Source organism: Sipha flava, unplaced genomic scaffold (assembly GCF_003268045.1).
Source record: "Sipha flava isolate LNK unplaced genomic scaffold, YSA_version1 68_pilon_pilon, whole genome shotgun sequence".
NCBI lineage: Eukaryota > Metazoa > Arthropoda > Insecta > Hemiptera > Aphididae > Sipha > Sipha flava.
The window spans coordinates 813,652-838,265 of record NW_020273608.1 but is presented as its reverse complement, the minus strand read 5'-3'; the positions used below and the strand labels follow the sequence as shown (position 1 = coordinate 838,265).

The window sequence follows — 24,614 nt, the reverse complement described above, 5'->3', positions numbered from 1 at the left end:
TAGTAAATTATTGTTAATATCGCAGCAACTAGCGCGACGAAAATATCGACCAAAGGCGTCGTGAACAAAAAAAAAACGCATCCGAGACCGCATTATCTTGCGCCAATGTGTATTATTAGATAAACATTAAACATCTGCGGGCGGCCCCGTTGCTTGAGTGCGTGTGTTTGAGTGTGTGTGTGTGTATGTGTGTGTGCGGGTGTGCGGGTGTGTGCGTGTGTGTGTGTGTGTAAAGAGCGATTGTGTACGTGTGCGCTGTCGGTGGCAGTCGGAAATCGTCAGTATGGAAAAAAGGACACATGTTTTCTATCGACCGACGACTATACACGCGCGCGTATTATATACACACACGCGCATATATATGTATATGTAAACACACGCGCGCAGCGGATAGGTCCTCCGCCACGGCGTACTCTTCCGCAAAGGATTATTACGACGACAGCCGCGGCAGTGACGACTCGGTGCCGGGTCGATACTTTTAGAATCGAAAACCGCGCGCGCGATTTACACACGAAATAATAACGGCAACGATAGCGACGAATAATAATAATATGCGTGACAGTACGACTGGAGTACAACACGAAAAACATTATACAGTACACCGCGGCGCGTACGAACCGTGGGAAAATCAACGGAATGTACAAACACGGTCGTCCGTGGCGTAATTCGCCGCGTTTGCAGTGACCGGCCAACCCCGGAGAGTTAATCTCGGTGGTGTTTCTGCGTTCCCGTCACCCGTTTCCCGCGGCTCGTACAAATACGCAAAAAAAAAAAATTAAATTAAACAAATCGACAATAATCAATTTCATTTTCCCGATACGGTGACATATGTTATCCCGTAATAACGTGCACGGCGCAATAGACAAAACTTCAATTAATATTCTATATCCGCAGAAACGATACTGCGGTTGGTAATCGTAACATAATTATTCATCGACATGATTCGTTACTATATTATCGACGGTGTCAAGAAAACATAATAGCCATTCGAGTTTCAACAGACATCGTGTGTTAGTGTCGTTTATCAAATGCAGTTACAAATTACATTATAATCACTGGCCAACATATCGGGTTAATACGTATATATGTGTTATACAAGCAATATGAGTTTTTTAAAGTTTTAACACTTGTTATGTTTGTGAATACGCATCTATGTTTTTGTAGCAACCGTTTTAAATTATTCGTTTGAAATTTGTTCATATTCCGGAAAACGATTATCTGAAAATTTCGATTTAAGAAAATCAAATATTCAACCAATAATTAATCGTTTACGACTGTTTAAAGTTCAAACGATTATAGTGGCAGGGTGTACCATGTAAAATGTTAGTTGATTATTCTGCTCACGAAAACTTTATTTTATTATTTATAACCTGATTATTTTTTCTGAATATTACCACATAAATTAAATCGGTTTTTTTCAGTTAAAAAAACGTGCAATACATATTATGTACAGCGAATTTAAACCTACCAATAAGCGCTAATATATTTGGTGTTTATTTTGACACACATTGATGTTTTAAATACTTAAACAAATCATATGATAGGTGCGCGCAGACTTTTTTCAAAATTTTGGCAGGCAAATACATCCTCTTCCACCTCATCATCCGTAATATAATTAAATATTATATTTTATTTCTTTATCAAATTTTATAGTTGAATATTTTTAAAATAACTGATTGAAATTACTCATTGGAGTGATTTTCAATGTTTTAAAAGAAAGATATATAAAGCATTTTTAACAAATTGTGAACTTAAATTATTTTTTTTTTTTTTTTTTTATTTATTTCGAGAATTTTTAAAAAAAAAAAAAAAAAAAAAAAAAAAAACAATAATATTATAAATTAAATTAAAAATTAAAAAATATTAAATGGTTGATACTCGTAAATCAGTGTATAAAATAAAAATCGCAATTTAATTGACTTTATGTATACCTCCTGACTATGAATTTTTAATTCGAAACTGGTCGTAATTTACAAATTTAATAATATTCCAGGCTAAACATTTATTTATTTATTTTTATATAAAAACTATTTGTTTATTTATATGTTAAAAAAAAAAATAAATATTCAACTGTTTTGATCGTAAAATTTATGAATTCAATATGAGTTAATATAATATAAGCTGCTATACATTTTTCAGACACTACCTGTAATTAGAAATAAGAAATACGAAAATGAAAAATGGGAATAATTTATTAAAAACAAACGTACTGGTTATACTGTATTCAGAGTATGCAGGTGCATACTTTGGACACCCCCAGCGTATGTCCATTTATTGTTCAAACAAACAAAATCAATATAAAAACATTAAATCATTCTTATTAATTCAACAGCTACACATTTACACGTACACACGTACACTACAGAGTGTTCAAAGGATAAAGGATCGGATTTATTTTACCTAAATAAATTACTTGTGATATTTTTTTTATAATCGAGTTATTTAACTAAACAACTTAACACAAAAAACAAACAGTAAAAATACATACGGGATAAAAAGGCTTTGTATTATAGCATCAGAAATTAGTCTTGTTACGTTCTCATAAGCTCAAGCCTATAAATTGAACTAATACAATGGATTTATGAGTAATCATACATTGCATTTAAAAAAGATTTTGTAAGCACAGGGGTTTAAAATTTATTGTATTTATGCGTTTGTAAATGAAAAAATAAAATTCTTAGTATAGACAATGTTTGTAAAAAGTTCAAAAGTCAAATAATTATTTAGGTTTAGGTAGATAAATACAAGTCCAAGAAATTTAGAAATTCTAAATCTTTTATATCACACAATAGTTTATGAAATATTATATGAGCATGATTCTTAGTAATAACGGACTATGAATCAAGCTTGGATTTTATAAAAATTAATATTATACAATTAAAAAATGTAAAGAATTTCGAATTAAATTTGTATATCATATTTTATAATATCAACATATATTCACAGTATCTATAAATACTTTTAAAACGTAAAAGAAAAATTCCAATTATAACTATACAGTTATGTATAATTTATTATTCTGTACTGCAATAACGTAAACTATACTATATGCAGCTAATAAAACAGTTTTAACATAATTTTAATCTTTAGTATACATAACCCGAGCAACGATCGTTATTGATCGTCTCCGCACCTTTGGAAATCTAATATCCCCGAAGAAATTTGAAATATGAAAACAAAAAAATAACCAGAGCTTACCAAAAACAAAAGTAATAGATTTTAAAACATTTCATATGGTTGAACCGCAACTCCTTGAACTGTATACCTGTCTACGTGCCTGGACCTGACAGTTACGTATAAAGTTCACCCAAACGAAACCGCTTGTAACTTTTCAAGAGTTGGTTAAAAAAATGTTATTTTCCGTAAAACTTTGAATTTACCTTTAAAATGTATTACGAACATAAACATGATAGTAATATACTCGTATCGTAAAATTTGAATATGATCGAAAAGCGAAAACATGACTTATTCAATGAGCAAATAAACGGATACACTTATTGGTCTGCATAATTGTAGATATTTATTGTACTTATATTATTATGTGTTGTACATATTTATAATGATAACTATTCGAATTCGATTCGTTTGACAACATTGTATTTCGTTTGAAGCTTTAGAAACACTTATTAACAGATATTGATAGTATAAACGAAACAAAATCGTTGCAAAAGAGTATGCTCGAATTTCAGAAGAAAAAAAATGATGCGAAATCCGAAATCTCCGTACAACGTTAGAGGACAACAATACTTTCTCGGACGGGGAAGAAAAAATAAATAAATACCAAATAACGCGGATGACGAGACAATCGTACCGCGCACAGCAATCGTCGCCGGTAACGTTGCGCGACACATCGTTTGAAGCGAGCACGTATTTCAATCGGATCCAATAAGATTGATCGACAGCGCAGTCGAGGAGCTAAACTCGTCCCCAGCTAAGGGACCATTACTTCCCGTGCACCGGCAAACGTTTCGGTGGGGTTCGAGAAACGTTCCCGGGGCTGGGGGCGGGGAACCCTGGAGACCCGATAGCGAAAAGTTCTAGGGCGGTGAAGGGTATCGGACGGGCTTCCTGTCCACCGCGGTCCGACCCGGGGCGACGTGCGTGACCTGCCGGAGCTGCGCGGTCCTCTGCGGCGGAGTAGAAGGACCTGCGATAGCCTTTGGCCCGCATCCCGGTGGGTCGCGTCGTCCGCGGATCGCAGCCTGAGCACGTGACGGACGGCGCGAACGTGAGACGGTGCTCGTGCCGGCAACGTGCGTGTCGGCGGTCGGGTTTCTCGCGGTAGCGCTGACCGCACGCCGGACGCGGTTTTTAAATCAATCGTGTTCCGCCGGTGTTCGTGCGCGCGCGTGTTTGTTTCTTCGGCGAGGCGCCCCGTACCCGTCACCCGCATGTGCGCCCGACACTTGTTACAACACGCCGCGGCCGCACACCGGCACCTGTTCATACGCCTTGTGGCGCGCAAGTGTTCACCCGCCGATCGCCCGCGCCTACGCCGCCACCGCTGCCCGCGCCCGCGCGCGTACGTTGCGATGTGCTGCCGGTGCCGCCTTTGTGCCGGTGGCCACCGCACGTGCATGTGGGCAGGCACACGTCGCGCGATCTTCGCGCGGTGCCCAAGACAACGTTGTCGATAACGGCTACGCGGGGTCCAGCGCGCCTTTACGGATCACTATTATCTCATTGTTATCAACATCGACACCACCGACAAAGGCGGCATTTTTACCCCGTCTCAAATCCCCGACTACTTGATTGTTTATTTTATTTTTTTTTTTTTTTCCGATTACACAACAAGACGTTTATCGCACACGGCACACGCCGCGCAGTACAGCGATACTCGACTGCACTGGACGGAACCGGTTCGAAACCGTCGCAACACCACGCGAGTACAACGGCCGAGCCTCCTGGCGAATCGCGCAGACCGCAATTACTACCAGTAAACGAAAGATCCGTGAACAATTTTTCGTAGGTGCCGACTCCGACGGGAAAGCCTCGACCGCGAAAATATCCTGTTCTACGCGACGCGAATACCAATAGAAATAACAAATATAACGTATTAACACTACGACGATACATGTATAGAACTTACGGCGTCCGTGGAGGAAGGGACGGGGATCCGTCGTCGACGTGCGTTCTCCTGCATGCGTACGTCGTGGCCCGCGGTGACAACGGAGCGGTCGCGGTAGCAGCGGTAACGACGGTGCAAGCTCGCGACTACCGGCGTGCACGGTGTCGGTGCGCGGAATGCCGTGGCGACGGCGGGCCGCCTGTCGCAGGCGCGCGGCGCGCGGACCGCATACGATAAATTTTCCCGCGTTACGCGCGCCGACGCGAATAGGACGTGTACACGGCGCGTATATTATTTTACATTAACAGCGGCAAAAGCGGTTTTCTCCCTCTCGCTGTGCCACCGCGCACTCTCTCTCGCACGCGCCCTTTATCTCCTCCCGCGTCCCGCCGCCACCGTCTCTAACCGTCCCTCTCGTCCGCGCGCGCTCCCGCCCCAACAACGGCGTCCGGTCCAGACGTAGACACGTCGTCCGCCGCACCGCGACACACACGCGCGCGCGCCCACATAAATACCTCTGCCATTGACATTGTTAATTAAAACCGCGGGATTTTATCAAAACTATTACCGCCGTCACCGCAACTACCATTACTTACGTACAGGACTATGTATTATATATTACCGCGGCCGTTCCGTACAAGGATATACGTATATACATATATATATATATATATATACACGTAGAGGACTTACGACCTCGGCGGGGCAAAGCGCTTATCACAAACGTCATATGCGCACGACCCCCCCCCCCCCCGCGCACCTAGTAGTTCTCGTAATCGGCAGTATATATTGTATACATCATTGTTGTTGTTGTTGTTGTTGTTACGCGCGCGCGTATTATAATCTTATAACGCGAAATGGGACCGCTGCCCGGTGTCGTCGTGCACCCGACGAGCGATAACCGCTTTGAGCGGTTCCTCTAAAGTGCGTTCGGCGTAGGCGTTGCGACGGTAAAATAACCGCTGAACGTTATCGTCTCGAGACGTTCGGTGACGCGTAATTAAACGTAAAACAACGTTCGGACCCCGATAAGCGAGCGGTTAAAACCATTTCCTGGTCTTACGAATGAACGGCATGGTTTTTCGCGGTGAAATCGTTCGTTCTACCGCAGTTGGTCATCGTTTCGTGTCCAGGCGGTACGGGCCGACCGATTCAATAATAAATCCGCACTCGAATCGTTATCGAACTATAATTTTTACACAGGCATTTTTCGATCTCATCATTGTTGATCTTACCTCGGGCGGTCCGACCACCACAGTCTCGTGGTTTCCTAGTGTTATTCGGTTTTTCGTCGACTGTCGGATCTTCGATATCTGCACTCGTACTGCACTGAAACGCGAAATTTAATGTTAGAGTACGTCCGTTAACGTCGATCGCTTCGTTATCACGCGAACTTGCTTTTTACTATCTTAACGCATACTCGACTTCGATTGTTATCTTGAAAGTGCCAGGAAACGAGTTTAGGGCTACACACTTAACTATTGACCAAACTACTGTTCATAAAGAATATAAGTATGCGCACTCGTTCTGTTTTGTTCACTTCATTACAACGAGAAATTCCACTGCATTTGAAAACCCTAAAAATGAATCACTTATATACTACCAATACAAAAAATGATTTCAACAAAATATTAAGATATGGAAAATAACACATTAGCAACATAAAAAATTCCTTAATAAATTAAAACATATACATCGATTTATTATTATAATTCATCCATTTAAAAATGGAAAAACCATAAAGCAATTTTGAGTGATCTGCCAAAAAAAATATCGGTATTTTTACTAATTATTTTTGGGAAGCTTCTAGTTCATCTCAATTTTGTAGTTGTCAAACCATATCTATATTTCAGGAATTCAGACTATTTGTTCAACAAATTATAGCTGCATTTTCAAGTACTTATGTTTGTAATCAGACATTTTCCATTATGGAACGTGCAGAAAAAGTCAACACTTTTCACGTCATACCGATGAAAATGTACACGTTGTATTATGAATTTCAACCTTAAGTTTGCAAGTCAATATCAAAGATTTCACAAATAAATTGCAGTCATATAAATCGCATAATTTTACAATTTTACATTTTAAAATTTTCAATAGTATATTAACATTTTTCTCTAAGAATAATTTATCAATATTTAGTACTAAAACTCATATTAAATACATATATTTACATTTAACACAATACTGATGTAATATTATAATTTTTTATAATAATAAAATTAATAGTATTATGTTTAAGGCTTGTTTTTTTTATTACCTATGTGACCCTCGATGAAAAGGTGAAAAAATTTATGGCCCGCATGTTTAAAAAAGTTTCCGACCCTGGTTTTATTCTGTATAACTTTATCTGCCCATTACGTCGTAGTAATAAAAATTAGCTCATAAAGTAGTGAGTCGATTAAACGAGGGAGTTTATCAAATTATCACTGTTTTGTTGATTCCAAATTAAATTTATTACTCATTACCTATAAGAGTTGAAACCAAACAAAAAATTGTAAGTCTTGTATCGAATACAAAATAAAAATTACAAAAATATACATTTTGTACACCAATAGTCTCAATAAAATTTTCTTTACGGGACATCATATAATTTCAAAAATAGTCAAAATATCGACTGTTAAAAGGCAAATGGAATTTAGTGACATGGTATAAATTACGAGACGATCACCAATTTTGTTTTTTTTTTGCTTCTGTCAAATACATTAAAACAATGAAATTACAGACATATAACCGACTATTAAAGAACTTGGTCGGTCAAGAGTGTTCTTCTGACCATTATTTAATAATGCAATATTTAATTTATAAATGCGTATACAAATTACATTTATGAATAGAAATGTTATAAAAGTAAAAGATAAGAATATTTTGAAATGCTCTCTAATGATAATAGTATGTCTGATTATCGATCGAACCTCATCATTGTTTAGTATAATAGAATTTTAACATTAGTAAAACTAGTATGTAACGATTGATATCGTACTAAATCAATTTCATATTAACAACATTATAAAAAGTGATGAGTAGGGAACAGATTTATATGTAATAAAAATACATAAATATGTACATATGTATGTAAGAATAATTTATAAAATATGTGCTAAAACCATTCAAATATGTAAGGAAAAAATTTAATAAAAAAAAAATTATAATTATTAAATTATCAAAATGATTTTTTGCATTGAATTATTATAATATATTTTTAATTATCAAATATTAAATGTCGCCTGTTAGATCTGAAAATATTTTAAAACAGCTAAATGATCGTTCCACATCAACCTACATCAATTGATTTAAGCATATTTGAAGAGCATAATATTAGAAGGCAATAATTCCAAATTTTTAGAAGGGTGTCTGCTACTCATTATGTCATTGAATGATTTAAAATCAATGTAGCCTGGAATTTTTTTCTGTAACAGCATGAATTTTCTTTTTTACAACTTCTCCTATTGGTCCGTTTACGAGTTTTCATTTTGTAATCATTGATTCGACAATTTGCATACTTTCATTCAAGGACATATTTTTGTTTCTAATTTTATAAATGTATGTGCAATAAAACTAAAATTCACTGAGATGAAAATTAAATTAGTTTTCAATGTTTCATTTTGCATAATATTTTGAGCTTTTCTAATAGCGATAGAAGTTACTGGATCTAAATTTGAAATAATTTCTTGTATTTTTGTACGAAGAAGACGTATGAATGATGAAATAATAAAATATGTTTAAAATATTTACAAATTAGTGAAATATGTAAAAATATGTAATTATACCAAAATATGTAAAACTATGTAAAATAAAAGTAGCATCATATTAATAGGAATGATTTAAATCATGAACATTTCTTATCAAATTTTAAATATCTCGTTTTAATAAAAATATGTATTTACATATAAATTTCCGTTCCCTAGTGATGAGCAATAAAAATATGGATCAAGTGTCATATAGTGTTGGTTACTTGGCGAACTCAATTTTCATTGGTGTGGCTTGTGCAAAAATCTAAAAATGAAATATCTCATTACCGAATGGTCAGAGAACCACTAATGATTGTGTGATCGATTGCTTTAACCACATGTTGTCCATCAGTTTAGACCATGACGTTAAGCTCATTTTACCGTTTACCGGTCGAAATAAGAACAGTACGTAATCTTGTTTTTGCTCTTTTGAAAAGTAATACAACTGTCGGTTAACCCGTTTTCCCTTTTATTAGTCGATATTTTACGTTATAATACATTAATTATTATACTATATTATTATTATTATTATTTATTTATTTTTTACAATGGAATTTAGTCATATTTGATAATAGTTTATCTTAAGAACTTGGTATTCTTTCGACACCACCTGAATTAATACAAATATTTGTCGTTTTATAACCATGTATCATATTGTAAAATACTGTATAAATAATTTAGATTCACGTAACTTACAAGTGTACTATAAATGTTAACGATCAGTGAGTAACATAAAATAAATGATATATTTATGATTGCAAAAACATTTATATTTAAATTTAAAAATAAAAAATTGCTTTTGTGTTGTTGAAAAATTAATTAAAAAGAGTGGCCTATCTGTAAACGGGAACTTCCAGATGGCCTGGCTATACCCAAAACTGAAGCCTAGTAACCAAGTCATATCCATATATTATTTTAAAAATTATTACATGTTTCAAAAAATTGCATGTATTAAAAAAAATTAATGCACTGTTCAGTAGTTTTATTAAATCTTCATTACAAAACGTCGATAAAATGATGTAAACATCTACTGAACATTGAATAGTATTACTTGTAAATTTCAATATATAGATTGAATAAGATTAACGACACATTTTTAAGCATTAAAATATAAATATAATTTCAATTAGAGCTAAATGAAGATGATGTTGTTTGCAACTAATTTGATAAAGATCACTAAATCGATGGCCCAGATAAATTTCAATCCTCTAGACTAAATATAGTTACCATTCCATCCCCGGACACTTTTTATACACAATATACTTACATTTCTTACCATATTTCATAGCAAATCATTCCGAATTATCTTATATTGCACAAAATACAAAATCTTGTAACAATATTTCAAATATTATATACATATAGCACAACATTGTCTGTCTGCATTGTGCAACATACCAACATGTGTATAATATAATACATAAAGTGATATACATTTTATTCAAAAATATTTGTTAGACACTAACCGTTTTTGTCACGTGTATCGAAACGTAATGAATATTTATACTTAACACTTTAATTAAAATCGCTTAATGCCTAAATATATATATATACCATGCACATACAAATGAAAATGATGTTATTTTCTTAAGTGGAGTATATTATTATTTTGACGTTCCTATACTACATCATTAAATAAAAAATTAATTTTTATTTATTATAACTTATACGAAGTATGTCACCATATTTAAACGTGATTATCTAATTCAGTAAATAGATACAGATGTGTTGTAGTGGGTGATGAGTCAAAATCAACCTATTAATACGATCGTTGTGCAGTATTACAATTTAGTAGGTACGTAACTATTTATGCAATCATATATATTCAATTTTAGTTTCTAAGTATTCGTTTTTAATTTTTAAATTTAGAGATTAAAGGTTTCACTAAAACTCTTTTATTATTGTATTAAAGTAAAAACTTAGAAACATTTGTAAATCTTGAATACATGTAATTTAACACCGTTTTTAAATATAAAAATTATAAACTTGTAGAAAAAAAAACGACGAAAACTATATTTGAAAATTGTTATTTTATAATGTCGTGGTACTAAAATTATAGAAATAAATTATTTCATGTATAAAAAATAACCACTTATTTAATAAAACATTTCAAATATTTGGAAAAAATACTACATAACGAGATTACATTTGTAATGTATTACCAAAGCAAATTCAAAAAATTATAGCTGTTTGATTTGCAACTAAAATTGTTCTAAACTTTCTACAGAATTTTTTAAAAGTATCCACACAACTTAAAATTAGGTAAACCAACAGATACAGATTTTAAATAAATATCATTGATTTATGTATTATATAGTACAATAATCACTACGCTTAAATCTTAAGATGTTCCTAAAAGTGATCAAATTTGAATAAAATATTTGAAAAAATCCAATAATAAAAAATACTGAACAAAGGATAAGGAAAACACACATTATCAAAAATTAGATTGTTTTAATGTGTTTTAAGTATATTTTAGAGTATTACCTAACTAAAACGGGCACACATATACTACCATACTTGATAGGGACAACCATTCATTTAGTAATTTATGTACACCATTTGAAAATGAACTACTTAGGTATTTTAACGATTACCGAAATAAAAATGTGTGCGCACATTGACGCATATTTTTGTTTTAGAATTTAAATCAAAAAATCATTTTCGAAAGAATGAACTACATTTTTACTATTAAAATAAATGTTGATAAAAAAACTATAGCAGAACTAAATTATGAAATCTTGACTGATAACAATTCGTTACCAACATACTTGTGAATCAACGTATAACAACGAACAAAAATGTAAAACATGCAAATATTAAAATTCTGAGGAAATAATCACAAATAGAAAAAAAATCCCTAGGTATTGTCAAAAGCGTTTTAATCGGAGGCTGAACCTTTTTACTTCGTCACTTGTTATCAGCGTCCCCGGAAAACATTTTCCCCGAAAACTATTTATGGTTATTACTGTCGTTGCTGATTCAATTGTACGTCCGCGATAACAACAATGCGCATATCATATAAACGCACTGCGTAAATTTAACGCCTGGGTCAAATAAAAAAGCAGCGCCCTTACGTAAAGGATGCGCCGGATGTCAACACAAAAAATCTTTAAACAAAAATCAAAAAGTATATTTTTATGTTAAAAATATTTTAATTGAAATTATTGTTTTCGTATATTATTTATATAGTATGGAATATTTTAATATGTCAATATTATACTTAAAATCTTTAAAAAAATATAAAAACATAAATTAATAATCACTTGGTTACTTTTGGAAGTTGACTAATTTTAATTTTCTAAAGCATCGTTAACATGAAACACAATTAACTGGCATTGTAAGATACATTTGGTAAGCAACCGATGTATTTAGATTTGCATCTTGAAGTTTATTTTTATAAATGCAATTCAACATTTCAAAAAAAAATTCTCTTTTTTTAAATTTTATCTTAATTGTAAACTTGCTCTTTAATGCTTTTTTATTCTGTAATGAGTTCAAAATTTTTCGAGATCATTTTCATACTTATTGTGCATAAATCGATTTCATAAATATTTTCAAGTCTTCCATAGGCAAAGAATAAATTAATGTTGAATTAATTAATTTCTAAGAAGAAAAAATCTTTAGCAACATTTTCTATTAATTTTAAGTCTTTGACATAAAATCCTGTTAATATATTGTCAATAACATTTTTAATCATTATTATACATTTTTTTTTCACTCATGTTAAAAAACTCATCTTCTGCAATTCGCTTCCGCTTGTAACATAAAATTGGTAAATTTTCCGCAATTGTCAATACGACAATGAATGGTATATAGAAATTTCAAATTTGTTCTACCATAGCCACTTAATTAAGAATTAATACAGAACGGGTTTTATTGTCTGTTAACTACGTGTTGTCATCGAAGTTCAACGCTTTAAATGACAAATTGTGTAATAGTTATTATTATTTTTTGGAAATATATTATAATTTATACATATTTTGTAGTCATGACTTTTTTTTTTTTTTAAACTTTTGAGCACCCTTCTACAAATATCACATACAGCAATAAAACCCACTTCTCTCCCACTATAGATCCGGCACAGAATGAACAAAAATCGGTATTATAGTAAGGAATTATAATTTAAAATATTTATATTTTCTATTTACATATTCATAACACCATTAGGAATAACCAACGACTTAACAGCTAATATTACAAGGGAAGATTAAAAGAAAAAGAAGTATGGGAATAAGACGAATATCTTGGTTGAAGAATTCCCCCGACTGGTATAACAAAGTATCAAATAATTTAATTCCGGTCATCGCTTGAAAAGAATAACATTTCGATTATGATATCCAACATTCGAAACGAATTGAAACATATAGAATATGATTCGCATTGTATTTAATAGATGCTGAATGCAGTATGGTGTGTGTTCAACGATCACATAGATCAGTAGAATAGATGTACTGTAGGTAAATATATCGAGTTAGGTGTTTTCAATATATTTACTAAATATTACACCATGGAACAGTTATTAAGTTATAAACTATACTAGTATACCAATGGCTATTATTAGCTAAGTTCATACTATAAAAAAATAGTGATGCATTTGAAATATTTAATATATAATAATAACTAATATCACTAACTAATATACATTATTTCATAAAAAATATCTTAATTTTTTTTTTAAAATTGACTAAATTTGTAGATTTATATAGGTAAATAGATAAATGTATGAAAACCATTCCAAATAAAGTCATGTAAAACTTATATTCAAATTATTATTATTTTTAACTTTTTTTAGAAATAATTGACAGAGGTATTTGTTGATTTTAGTTTAGACTTAACAAGTAACTTACAGTTTTGAAAAAAGACAATACTGGATGGTGATTTTCATAACTGTATTTACATAAATAAACACAACCTCTCACTTGTTTCGGTAATTTCCATAAAATCTTTAAGAAGCACATAACAGCAAAAAAAATAGCTTTTAAATGTAATAATATTGCAGTCAAGATTATAAGAATTGATTTGAAGAAAATTCAATGTAAGAAAAAAAATTATATAAGAAAATATTGAAAATAACCACATGTCGTGTTCAGGCCCGGCTCGTCGTAATTCCCAATCATATTGAAGTCGCTTTACACAATACTCTACCAACCAATACATTTTATTTTTAATGGTTGATTTACATTTAAAAATTAAATCAACTATTAAAAATAATAAAAAAAAATAATACTAATTTTAATATAATGATTAGTATTTATTAGGGTTATGATTTTAATGCCCTAAAAAATCCTAGAAAATGCTCTAAAAAAAAAAAAATACTTTTATGGCCTAAAACTCTAAATAATGCTCTTAAAAAGTGCACTAATTTTTTTATTATTAATAACTTTAGTATAAATAAAATTATATGAGTTATAATAAAAAGTTATAGACGGAAAAACTCAAAAAATTCATTATAAAACTGACTTTAAATGTATTCAAAAAATATATATTACAAGTGTATATAGTACAAACATAAAAAAATTGTACACTAACCAGATATCATAGACTAGTATTTCGTTTAATCTGAAAAACCACATAGTTTTACGCTCGTTATCTAAGTTTTGACATCTCAACTACTGTCCGATAATATAATAAGAATTACGAATATCTACTTATAATCTGTTACATTTATATAAAAACCATGTTGGTGTAAAAATCTTAAAATAAAATTTCAAATTCATATTTTGTTTCCAAAACATAAAAAAAAAATGCTATTAAAACTCTAAAATACCCTATAAAAATTAATAAAATTACATAAGAGCGAAAAAATTCCAAAAAAAAAAAATGTAAAATAAACAACTTTCATACTTTCATTCAAAAGTACATAGAACAAATTTGTGACAAGACGAGCATCGCATAGTAAGCTTTGAAAAACAATGCAAAGTGCATCGAAATCCCAAACTTTATAATTATTTGATTATTAAAAATATTAAAATAAATAGTTTCGTTAAACAGTACCAACAACTGTACTGACAATGATTTTTCAGTATGATATACGAAGAGTGACAATCGGACGAGTATCCGCCATTATCCGTTAATACGTATTTTAATTTATAATAAATTATAAACATAATGTAGTATCAAGTACTTGAAGAATCCGTTAGAATTCAAGTGTTGAATGGATATACGATCAATTAACGTTCTATGTATAATTTTATAAGTGTTGTGTAATAATTTTGTGTAAGTAGTGTTTTATTATACCTAACATACTTGTATAATTTTTCATAAATAAAACCTCGAAGAATTTGATAAATAGTTGATATTAAAATATATCCGCAGTTATATTAATAAATGATTATCTGTATGTTTCTAATTATAATAACCAGTCCTTACATAAAAATGTGGAAAAAACTTCAAAAACTTAAATATTTCTACAAAAATAGTACGAATTACAACCCATGACTAATTAAATAACTCTAACGGATTCCTCTATTAAATTATACTATATTATACTTTATGCTTTTAAATAGAATTAAAATACGTGAAATCGGATAAGATAGTAGCTGGTCCATCCTATCCGATCATCACTCTCCGTGTACAAAAATCAAAATGGATCACCGCGTTGCCGTGACTACAAGTGTGTGTTTATCGAAAATATTTCTTATAAAATTATATACTTATTAAGCTAAGCTAATTAACTTTAAATTTGCTGATGCCGCTATCGTAGTTGATACAAAATTATAAATTTTTACGTATATCAAAGAAATTTAAAAAAATTAATGGCGGTTCGGTAAAAAAATTATATGGGATGAGCAACTATTATATTATAAGCAGTTACAAGCTGAACTCGATGACGTTACATGCCTTTTTTCAATTATTTCTCATAACTCGTCGGATAATGTTAGTGAAAACGTTAAACCCATCCTATTTTTCTTAGACTGAAAACGGTTGCAAATTAAAAAATAATTATTTTTGATATTTTGTGCTCCTTTGACCATCCACATAATTTTTTAAGATGTTTGACTTCTTTTCTATGTGGCTCGTCAATAAAGAATTTTCCAAAAATCGATTGGCGCTCAACTGATAGTCGTTGTTTTTTATTCAGATTAAAGTCGTATCCGTTTTTCTGACTATTCAATTTCTACGGACGGTTTCATACCGTGATATTTATTAATTCAGTTTGACATCGAACAAAAGGCGTGTAGAACAACCCAGTAATTATAAAATGATTAATAATTCTGAACAAATTGAACTAAACGTGTTGTACACCGAAATGCATTTTAAATCGATGTGTTCATACGTGCGTTCGAACTCGGAAGCGTTGAAATTTTCCGAACGTTGGAATTTCGTTTGTTCGTCTCCTGTTTTATTTTATTATTATTTTTTGTTATTTTTATTATTATAATTATTTTTTTTTTTTGTCTCCGTAACAATCGACCGTCCGGCACCCGCGTTCGCTTTACCATCCATTGTCGTCGATTCTGTCCGACCGCCTTCGTCGTGGGACACGTAAAACGATCTTACACAAGATCCCAACCCCCTATTGATTATTCGTCGCGGTCGCGCGCGCGTTTCGTCGACACAACAATCCGGGTAGATGAACGGGCACCGCCCGGCGCCCTGGCAAGTAGAGCACCACACCGGGCGGCCCGCGCGTCGTACGGGTCGCAGGACGACTTTCCCGACGACACACGTGCGACGGGGCGCCACACGCGAAACGGTCGATGGCGGCACGACGTCGGCACGGAGTCGGCCGACAGGACGCGTCCCTGGCGGTCCAGCTACACGTCCAGCGTGCACGAACCGCAGCGCAGCGAACCGTTCGTGGTCCACCGGTTTGGGACGTGCGGTCCACACCCGGGCGAAGTTGTCCGGCAACACGTGCCGTCCGGGGAGCCGTTCACGATCGCGTAGGTCCTGTGCCTGGTACCGTCCGATGACGCACGGGCTTTTGCCACGGGAAACGCGTGGACCGTGTTGGTTAGCAGTTGCACGCAGGTGTTCCGGCGGTGATCCAAGGCCCCTTTGATGGTGGATCGTCGTGTCCGTTCGACCGGCACGACGTTTGGTCACCCATAACTGTACCGAACAACCCCGTTCCCCTTTAGGTGTTCATTGAGCTTGGTTTACGCACCGATACGATTAAAAAATAAACTACTCTAACTGCCGTGAAGACGTAGCCGTTAAAATCACCAAACGAATCCACCGAGGCCTATTACATTCGGCAATAGTATGACCACGCTTCATTAAAGCTTTCGGCTGAATATGGTTGTTCTTTTTCATTACGCGGGGTTCCCGGACATCTTCAATTGTCCAATTATATAATAATGGAAAAGCATTTTTATGATATTTCAAATTATACGCTTGATTTTCAGTATTATTGATTTATTGTGAAACAATACTGTACGTTTATTGCCATAGTTATCTACTATAGTAAAGACATTTTATTATACAACTATATAACCAAAGAGGATACACAATTTTAAAAACATTTAGTGCTAGTCACTTGATTATCGAATACTTTGGATATTCATAAAACCCTATAATAATAATGACGCGCATCATTCATAATTATCACTACTGACAATCAATAAGTTACAGCTCTTACAACACGTGTACAGAAATTGAAAATCAAAAAATTAGATCCAAATCTAAAGGTGCACGTAAGTCATTTAAGGTCAGCCCTCAAAGGGAACCGCTTTTGGTCAAATGACTATCCCGCTCAATCAGCGACGGTGCTAGCGTTTGCGAGGCCCTGGGCAAAATAAACGTTGGGTCTTATAATTTATATTGATAAAATATTTTGAGTGAAGTTAAATCAGAACCGCGGGGCCCAGGGCAACTGCCCCTATTGCCCACCCTCTCGCGACGTCCCTGCGCTCAATTGCCCATCACATCACGTCCATCAGACTCACTCATTCGAGGAGCAATTCGTTTGACGATCCCGTATTTTACTATTTAAAATAAAGAAGCTTTTTCATCTCACGCTGTACATAGGCAACTCGACGTCCGTGACCAATTAAATTACAGCGCCCTTACGTAGTACGTTTACGACTCTTTTTTTTTTTTTTTTTATTTTTCATAAACTTTAGAACGCCCTTGTGCCGACATCGTCTGCAGAGCAAGTAAACCCATTTCCCCCGTTCCCCGGACTCGGCACTGCGTATACGAGTGCGTAATAATTGTCTGCCATGATATCACGTTTACGATTCGTTGCACGCCGAGCGAATGCGGTTTTTTTCTCGGACATCACGCACGTACGAAAACAGTACGCTATTACAATGCGCAAAATAAATCGATGGGAAATCGATTTCGCCTGCTGTTCGATTTTTTTAATTTTTCTTCTTATTTTTTCGTCCGCGCGCGCGCGCGCTGGAGACATTACAGCACCGCGTAATGAGCTCCGATCGGGTCGCGTCCTCTCGCGCGCGCAGCGCGGCTAACGCGTACATATACATTGATATGCGTACACGTATCCGCCACACGAGCGGACGTCTGAAAACGGGTTAAGATCGTTAGGCTCGTAGACGGCGTATACATTTTGCGCGTCCGTTGCTCGTTGGACGCGAGCGGCGTGTGCTAATAAAACACACGTGTCGGACGGGAAACTCGTAACGTGCCGGTCGGCAGCTGCGGGCCGCACCCGCCGTAAAGTCCGTCGCGCCACGTGCGGCCGCGGGCCCGCGGAGGGTAGGAGAGCTTTGCGCTTCGGAATGTTGTCGCGGCTGACTGCGGGACGGATCGCGCGCGACGGGGGCGGGCGACGAGCGGCGGCCCGCGGAAAAGTTCGACGAGCCGCTCGGGTCGGCCGGACGAGAAACGCCGACGATTATAAATGTTATTACCATCGTCGTCGTCGTCGTCGTCGTCGTCGCTCGCGTTGCGATCAGATCGCTGGTGGAAAAGGGGGCCGCGTCGGTCCCGCGGGCACGTGCCCGCCGTACGTTTTCCCGACCGTCGTGCAGCACGGTCGGGGTTGGGGACCAGTAGCGGCTCGTGTGTAAATATTCCGGGGAGACTTGAATTATTCAACACAAACTCCGTACGACCACGAACAAAAAAAAAAAAACCCTTTTACCGGAAAATCAACTTTACCTAATAATTAGTATTAATATTTTGTTATTATTTTTAATTGCATTTTATGGTTACACTTTTTTTTTTTTTTTATATAAAGCAATTCAATTCTGCAATTTTTTTCGTCTGCAAATTCGTAGATGACGGTGTACAGCGACTAACGACGGCACGATGGCACGAAAATTATTGCCGGGAGTCCAGTTTCAACCTACGTCCAACAAGCCAAACCATTACGTGTTACGATTGAACCTGTCGGACGTCTGTTTCATTGGAACGGCGACCGTCGTCGAAATTACTAAAATAGTGTTTCCATCGAAATAACTATTCATTAGTTCTATATATTGTGGCCTTCGATTCATAATAATAAATATAGAAAACGTTAAAACACACGAGTATTTTCAATAAAAATAAAAATATTTCTATACATTTTTAAATAGTTATTATTTACAAGTAGCTTTTTTTTTTTTTTTAAAGGGAGACGCAGTCTCAAAGTCTCTCCAGACAAGCCGCCCCTGGTGGGCACGTATTGTAATGTCCGGTAGCGGGCCGCGAAACGAACCGAACGGGACGCCGAACCATAAGCGGATATTTGGTCATATCCATGGGGGGGGGGGGCTTAACACGTTTGTCTTATCCATTAGCATGAACAGACACTTTTAGAGGATTCGACCTGCTAAACTAGTGGCTACTCCAACTTTATTCTAGTCGAGACACCAAATACTCGTATGTACAGGCAATAGGAACATAAAAAAATAAAATATTGAATAGCTATTCATTTTTTTTTTTATTTTCATTGTATAAATCTATTCTTTTATTTCCTTTATTAGGTACAAAATCTAAAATCCAAAATAGAAAACCCCCAATAACGGCAGTCCGTAAATATTCCAGACCATTCTGGCATACCAACAAAATAAAATAAAATTATAAATATCAAATATTAAAATACACAATTTATTTTGACGTCTGGTGTGGTTTGATTACGTTCAGGGGGGCTTAAGCGTCCCCCCCAATATCTGTATATGCGCCGAAATCGGAAAGACTTGAATCGGCCACCTCCACCGGAACCGAACCCGACCAAACCCGTGTCCCTCGTGCGTTCTACCCTTTCGACAGATGGCCTTGTCGCCGGGATCGCAGCACCAGTTTCCGAAACGGTTCATCTGCGTCCGAATACGTTCATATATTATTATCGTTCGAACGGGCGTGAAAGTAACGCGCGAATGGTCTCGTTTTCAAGCGATTGCACGCAAATCGTACGATAAGTGCAGAACGGACCGTAATCGTAACGCTTTTTACCCTCGCCAAGACCGGCGGTTCGTCATCGTTTGCCTACGACGGTGAAGCGATTTATTCGATGATTGTTCTTTGTTTTGAACGTACTCTATTTCGAAAACGAAACGATGGTTGACCTATGTATGTAAAATAAAACGTGGCGATTTTCCGATTTTGATGAAACGTCAAAAATCCAATCGGTATTTGTGGTAACGAATCGATAAATCTCGACCAAATATGTACATTTTCAAAAAGAAATAATAACTAAATGTGAATAATTATGCAAATCAAAGAAAATTATTATAATAAACAGTACAAATATTACATCTTTGTGATTCTTTTGCGAATATGTTCTTAAATAACTTCGATCAATGTACTATTTAATTAATTTATAATTATAATGTATATAATATATGACATTTATATCGATAAAATATAGAAAAATCAATATCCTATAGATCCCTGTACTGAATAAACTGTCTACATTATACCAAGCTAACAGTTTTAGAGTATATTATAGAAAAAAAAATAAATCTAAAGGATGTACACTCGATTAAAATTTACAACATATAACATTGCCCACTATTATAACTGTAAAATTAAGTATATATTCAAGTGAGTTCGCATTTATATATTGAACACAAATAATGTACTCGCAGTGAACTACAATAGTCTGTGTATTTAGTAAATACTATTTACCAATTCGATAACATTCCCTGATCGTAACAACACCCACTCCCAGCTCATCCGCACAAAATCTGAAAGCAACTTATTATTATTATTAATTTTTTTCAATCAATTATGTTCGTCGGAGTTAATTAATTTTTTTAAACCGTTTCGATATATTTTTTTTTTTAATAAATTGTTTGCTGTTTTAACTTGAAACGTCCTCAACATTTCCCTTCCAACGAGCGAATCGATTAAAACATCAGAAAAACAAAATATATATAACATCATGTTATATTAAGTTTTTATATAGTTTAATATTTTATAACGCTCTATCTCCATATTTTACAATACGCTCTTCGAACATTTAAATACTCAAATTCGAAATCAACAACATCAGTCGCCGTATTAGGAACCATGTAAAAATTTCCCCTTTGAATGTTTCCCTAGCGCTACACCCGCTCAACGCAGATGGTAATAAATATTCGTATTAGTTAGTAAATAAAAAAACAATTAGCAAATTAATCAACTGATTTTAAGGGTTGTAAATATGTAGAGTATTGCAATTGACATTTGATCCTGTTGATAATAAAGGCCACAAACCAACTTCTCACGTGTCAACATTTTTTACGCTATTGGACGCACTTATCTGTTTCAGTATTAGTAAACACTATATAACCGTGAGCGTGCCTAGTGGGAGGATTTTAGGTGTCCAGCAACTTCCCCAAATTTTAACGAATTTAAAAAAAAAGTAATACTTAATATTAAAGATTTTTAATTGTTATTATAGGTATTTAATACATAAAGATTATTTATATTATCCATTGTCAATTACTCTATTACTGTAAAATTAATTATTACGTAAATCATTATGTTTTAGAATCGATTAATTAAAAGTAGCTCATAATGCTCATAGTATAATGAAAACATTTATGATATAAACTGAGATATTTTTTTTTATAATCTTTTCACTCGTACGTTGACCTAATTTACTAAATTTATACTGCAAAACATTGAAAGTTTATATCATTATGAGTTCATTGTATTTCGTCAAAAAAAAATTATTAAGTAAATCTATATGCGTAAAGTAATGTACACAAGTATGCGTTTGAAAATCAAGGTATTAATAAGTATAGTTTACAAAAAGTACCATTATTGTGTACACTTTAACGAAAATACTAAAATTTGTACTCTTGAATTTGACAAATGCGTCTAATGGGCGTATGCAATGTAGTATAGAGGACGTATAAAAATCTCATAACAGCGCAATTTTAGATTAATTTCAAATTAATGTTTATTTCTTACTAGATTGGACGCTAAATTATTAAAAACAGTAAATGCAAAGCGGAAAAAGTAGAGAAAAAACAGTCCATACACGGATTTTCTCAAAAGACATATTAGCACATGGATACCAACAATAGAGAATAAAATAACGAGAAATCTTGCAGAAAACATTCTACAACAACTTTCATCAATCATAGAACTCTTCTAGTGAGGTATCTCGGTAAATTTCTATTCCCCTCCCCGTATTTTGTTAGATCAGAAGTTTTTACTATATTATAAAATCAAGGGAATTTTAGTTTTTAAAACAATGTTTTTTTACACTCAGTTTTAGTTACATAAATCGTATTACATTTATTACTCAGAGACGATGCTCTTTTTTTAAAAAAAAATTTACAATACGTAAAAAAAATTTGATTAGTAATATATTAAGAGAAATTGTTTACATAATAATTTATTTGAAAATTAATTTAATAGTTATCCTGTTTGATAAAATAAATAAGTATGTTGTATTCCATAAAATATTTCAAAACGCATTGTATTCACGTAGTGAAATTTATATAAAACCATTACACATACAAAGAGTGTTATTGTGATGTAGACATTTGGCATTAAAGGTCCAAAGTAAAGTTTTATAAAAGCTATAGATTAAGTGTTGTACTCACCTAATACTAAAAATGCAATTTAATATTTAAATCCAATCGTTAATCGAATTTCGTACAAGTTCGTGAATCAATATCTGTTACTGACGGCACTTTATATATGCAAATTAAATGTTTGCATGTGTAGGAATTCAAAATAGAACATTTAAATTAATTATAATATTAAATATAACTTCTAGGAATCATAAGAATATTTCCAATTTTATTATTTTATTATTTATTATTTCCAATTTGAGAGGGAACAGTTTAACAATCCTACATTCAGTTTTGACTGTTATTATGTGAACAACTGTATTACCTAAATATACTTTATTACCTAAAATATGGTAATAACAACAATTATCAATCAACAATAATTAAAATTTTGATGCTATTATTTGATTTTCTTTTAAATTAATCAACAACTTATATTTAAATGAAATAATATTAATAACTGAAAGAAATGTTATGATTTTATAATAATACAATAAATATGTGACTACTGTTTTTGACATTTTAATATTTAACATATTTTTTATAAAACTTATAATCTTTTTTTATTAAATAATATACGTTTACAATTTAATATAATATAAATAGTTATGTATAAAATAAAGTATAGTATAATTATTTAATGGCTATGACGTATATAATAACTCTGTGTATATTTTTATGATAGTTAAATTAACTGACCGAATTGAATAGGTGGTCAATATTTGTTTTGGGCTTGAAAATCGATCACTTTGTCCCTCGATATTTTTCAGCCCAAATTTAAATATTTTGTTTTCTCCAATCAATTCCAGCAAATTAACTTTACTATCATTAGTTTTATATTTAAGGCCTTATATATTTTTGTTTTACTAAAATATCATTCATATGTTATTTTTTATATAACTGTAATACTATCGAAGTCAAAATACATTCGGTATTTGGGTAACTAGGCTTTCCTTGACAGTTGTATTTATTATTAAACAGATGCGTCAATTATTTCACGCTGTTATATTTATTATTATTATTATTATTATTATTATTATTATTATTGATGTCAAAACAAGTATAAATTCATACCAAAAAAAAAAAAATCTCAAGCTAAACTTAGTTTACTTTATCAAATATAGATCGTTTTAAAATAATAAACGTTCATAAAAAAAAAATTACCATGAAAATATTTTGATCGATAATTTTTAATGAATTGAATAAATTAATTTTTACTAGAATTTAAACTTCAATAACCAACATTACAAATTATATTAAAAACAACAGTTTTTTTGAAAAAATTCTATTGCAAATAAACAATGCAACTTGCCAAGTCCTTGAAATCATTAAAAAGTTTTTTAATAATTAATTTCTTATCATATTTTTCTTTTTTAACTTCTTACAACTGATATTGCTCTAAGAAAATAATATAATCGAAATTCTGTTTGTTGAAAACATTTTACCACCTTGTTTTATAGCCCAGAAAAATATTTGTCTTTAACTAGAAATATTGTAGAAAATATTAATATTTTACATTTTTAATGTGTTGTTAAATATTTTCAAACCAGTAAGTAATCAACTGCTAAATAAAGGTTATGTGTTTACTACATATGATATACAAGTATTTGTTTATTCATCAGTATTAAGAAACATTGTTTACAAACTACTGTTAAAACATTATATTAGGTATTTCTCCAAAATGTGTAAATGTCTCGACCATATTTATAAGTAATCTATTTCTGCTAAACTTTAAATGCATCTACATACATATATATATTTACATTCACTACCCCGTTCTTTGAACCAAAACTTAGTTTTGTCCTTTGTGTTGGTGGAAAAATCAATGGAAACAGGTGCACAACAACAAAAGGGTGTACACCACGTTTATTGATTCAATACTATTACAACTTGTTCATATTACAATAA

The 24,614-nt window shown here is 33.2% G+C and overlaps 2 protein-coding genes across 2 annotated transcripts in view; both read right to left on the bottom strand.

The window, feature by feature from the left end:
* LOC112691959 (protein CBFA2T1) overlaps positions 1 to 6,534 on the bottom strand; it is a 51,636-nt gene extending 45,102 nt beyond the window's left edge. Inside the window, exons 1-2 of the mRNA XM_025566443.1 lie at positions 6,467 to 6,534; positions 6,304 to 6,392 (exon numbers count right to left, since the gene is read on the bottom strand). The gene's annotated coding sequence lies outside the window, so the exon portion shown is untranslated. The remainder of the gene's footprint in view (positions 1 to 6,303; positions 6,393 to 6,466) is intronic.
* Positions 6,492 to 24,614, bottom strand: part of LOC112691939 (GATOR complex protein WDR24) — a 38,758-nt gene continuing 20,635 nt past the window's right edge. Inside the window, exon 11 of the mRNA XM_025566411.1 lies at positions 6,492 to 6,645. Coding sequence (XP_025422196.1) covers position 6,645 — 1 coding nt within the window. The 3' untranslated portion in view covers positions 6,492 to 6,644. The remainder of the gene's footprint in view (positions 6,646 to 24,614) is intronic.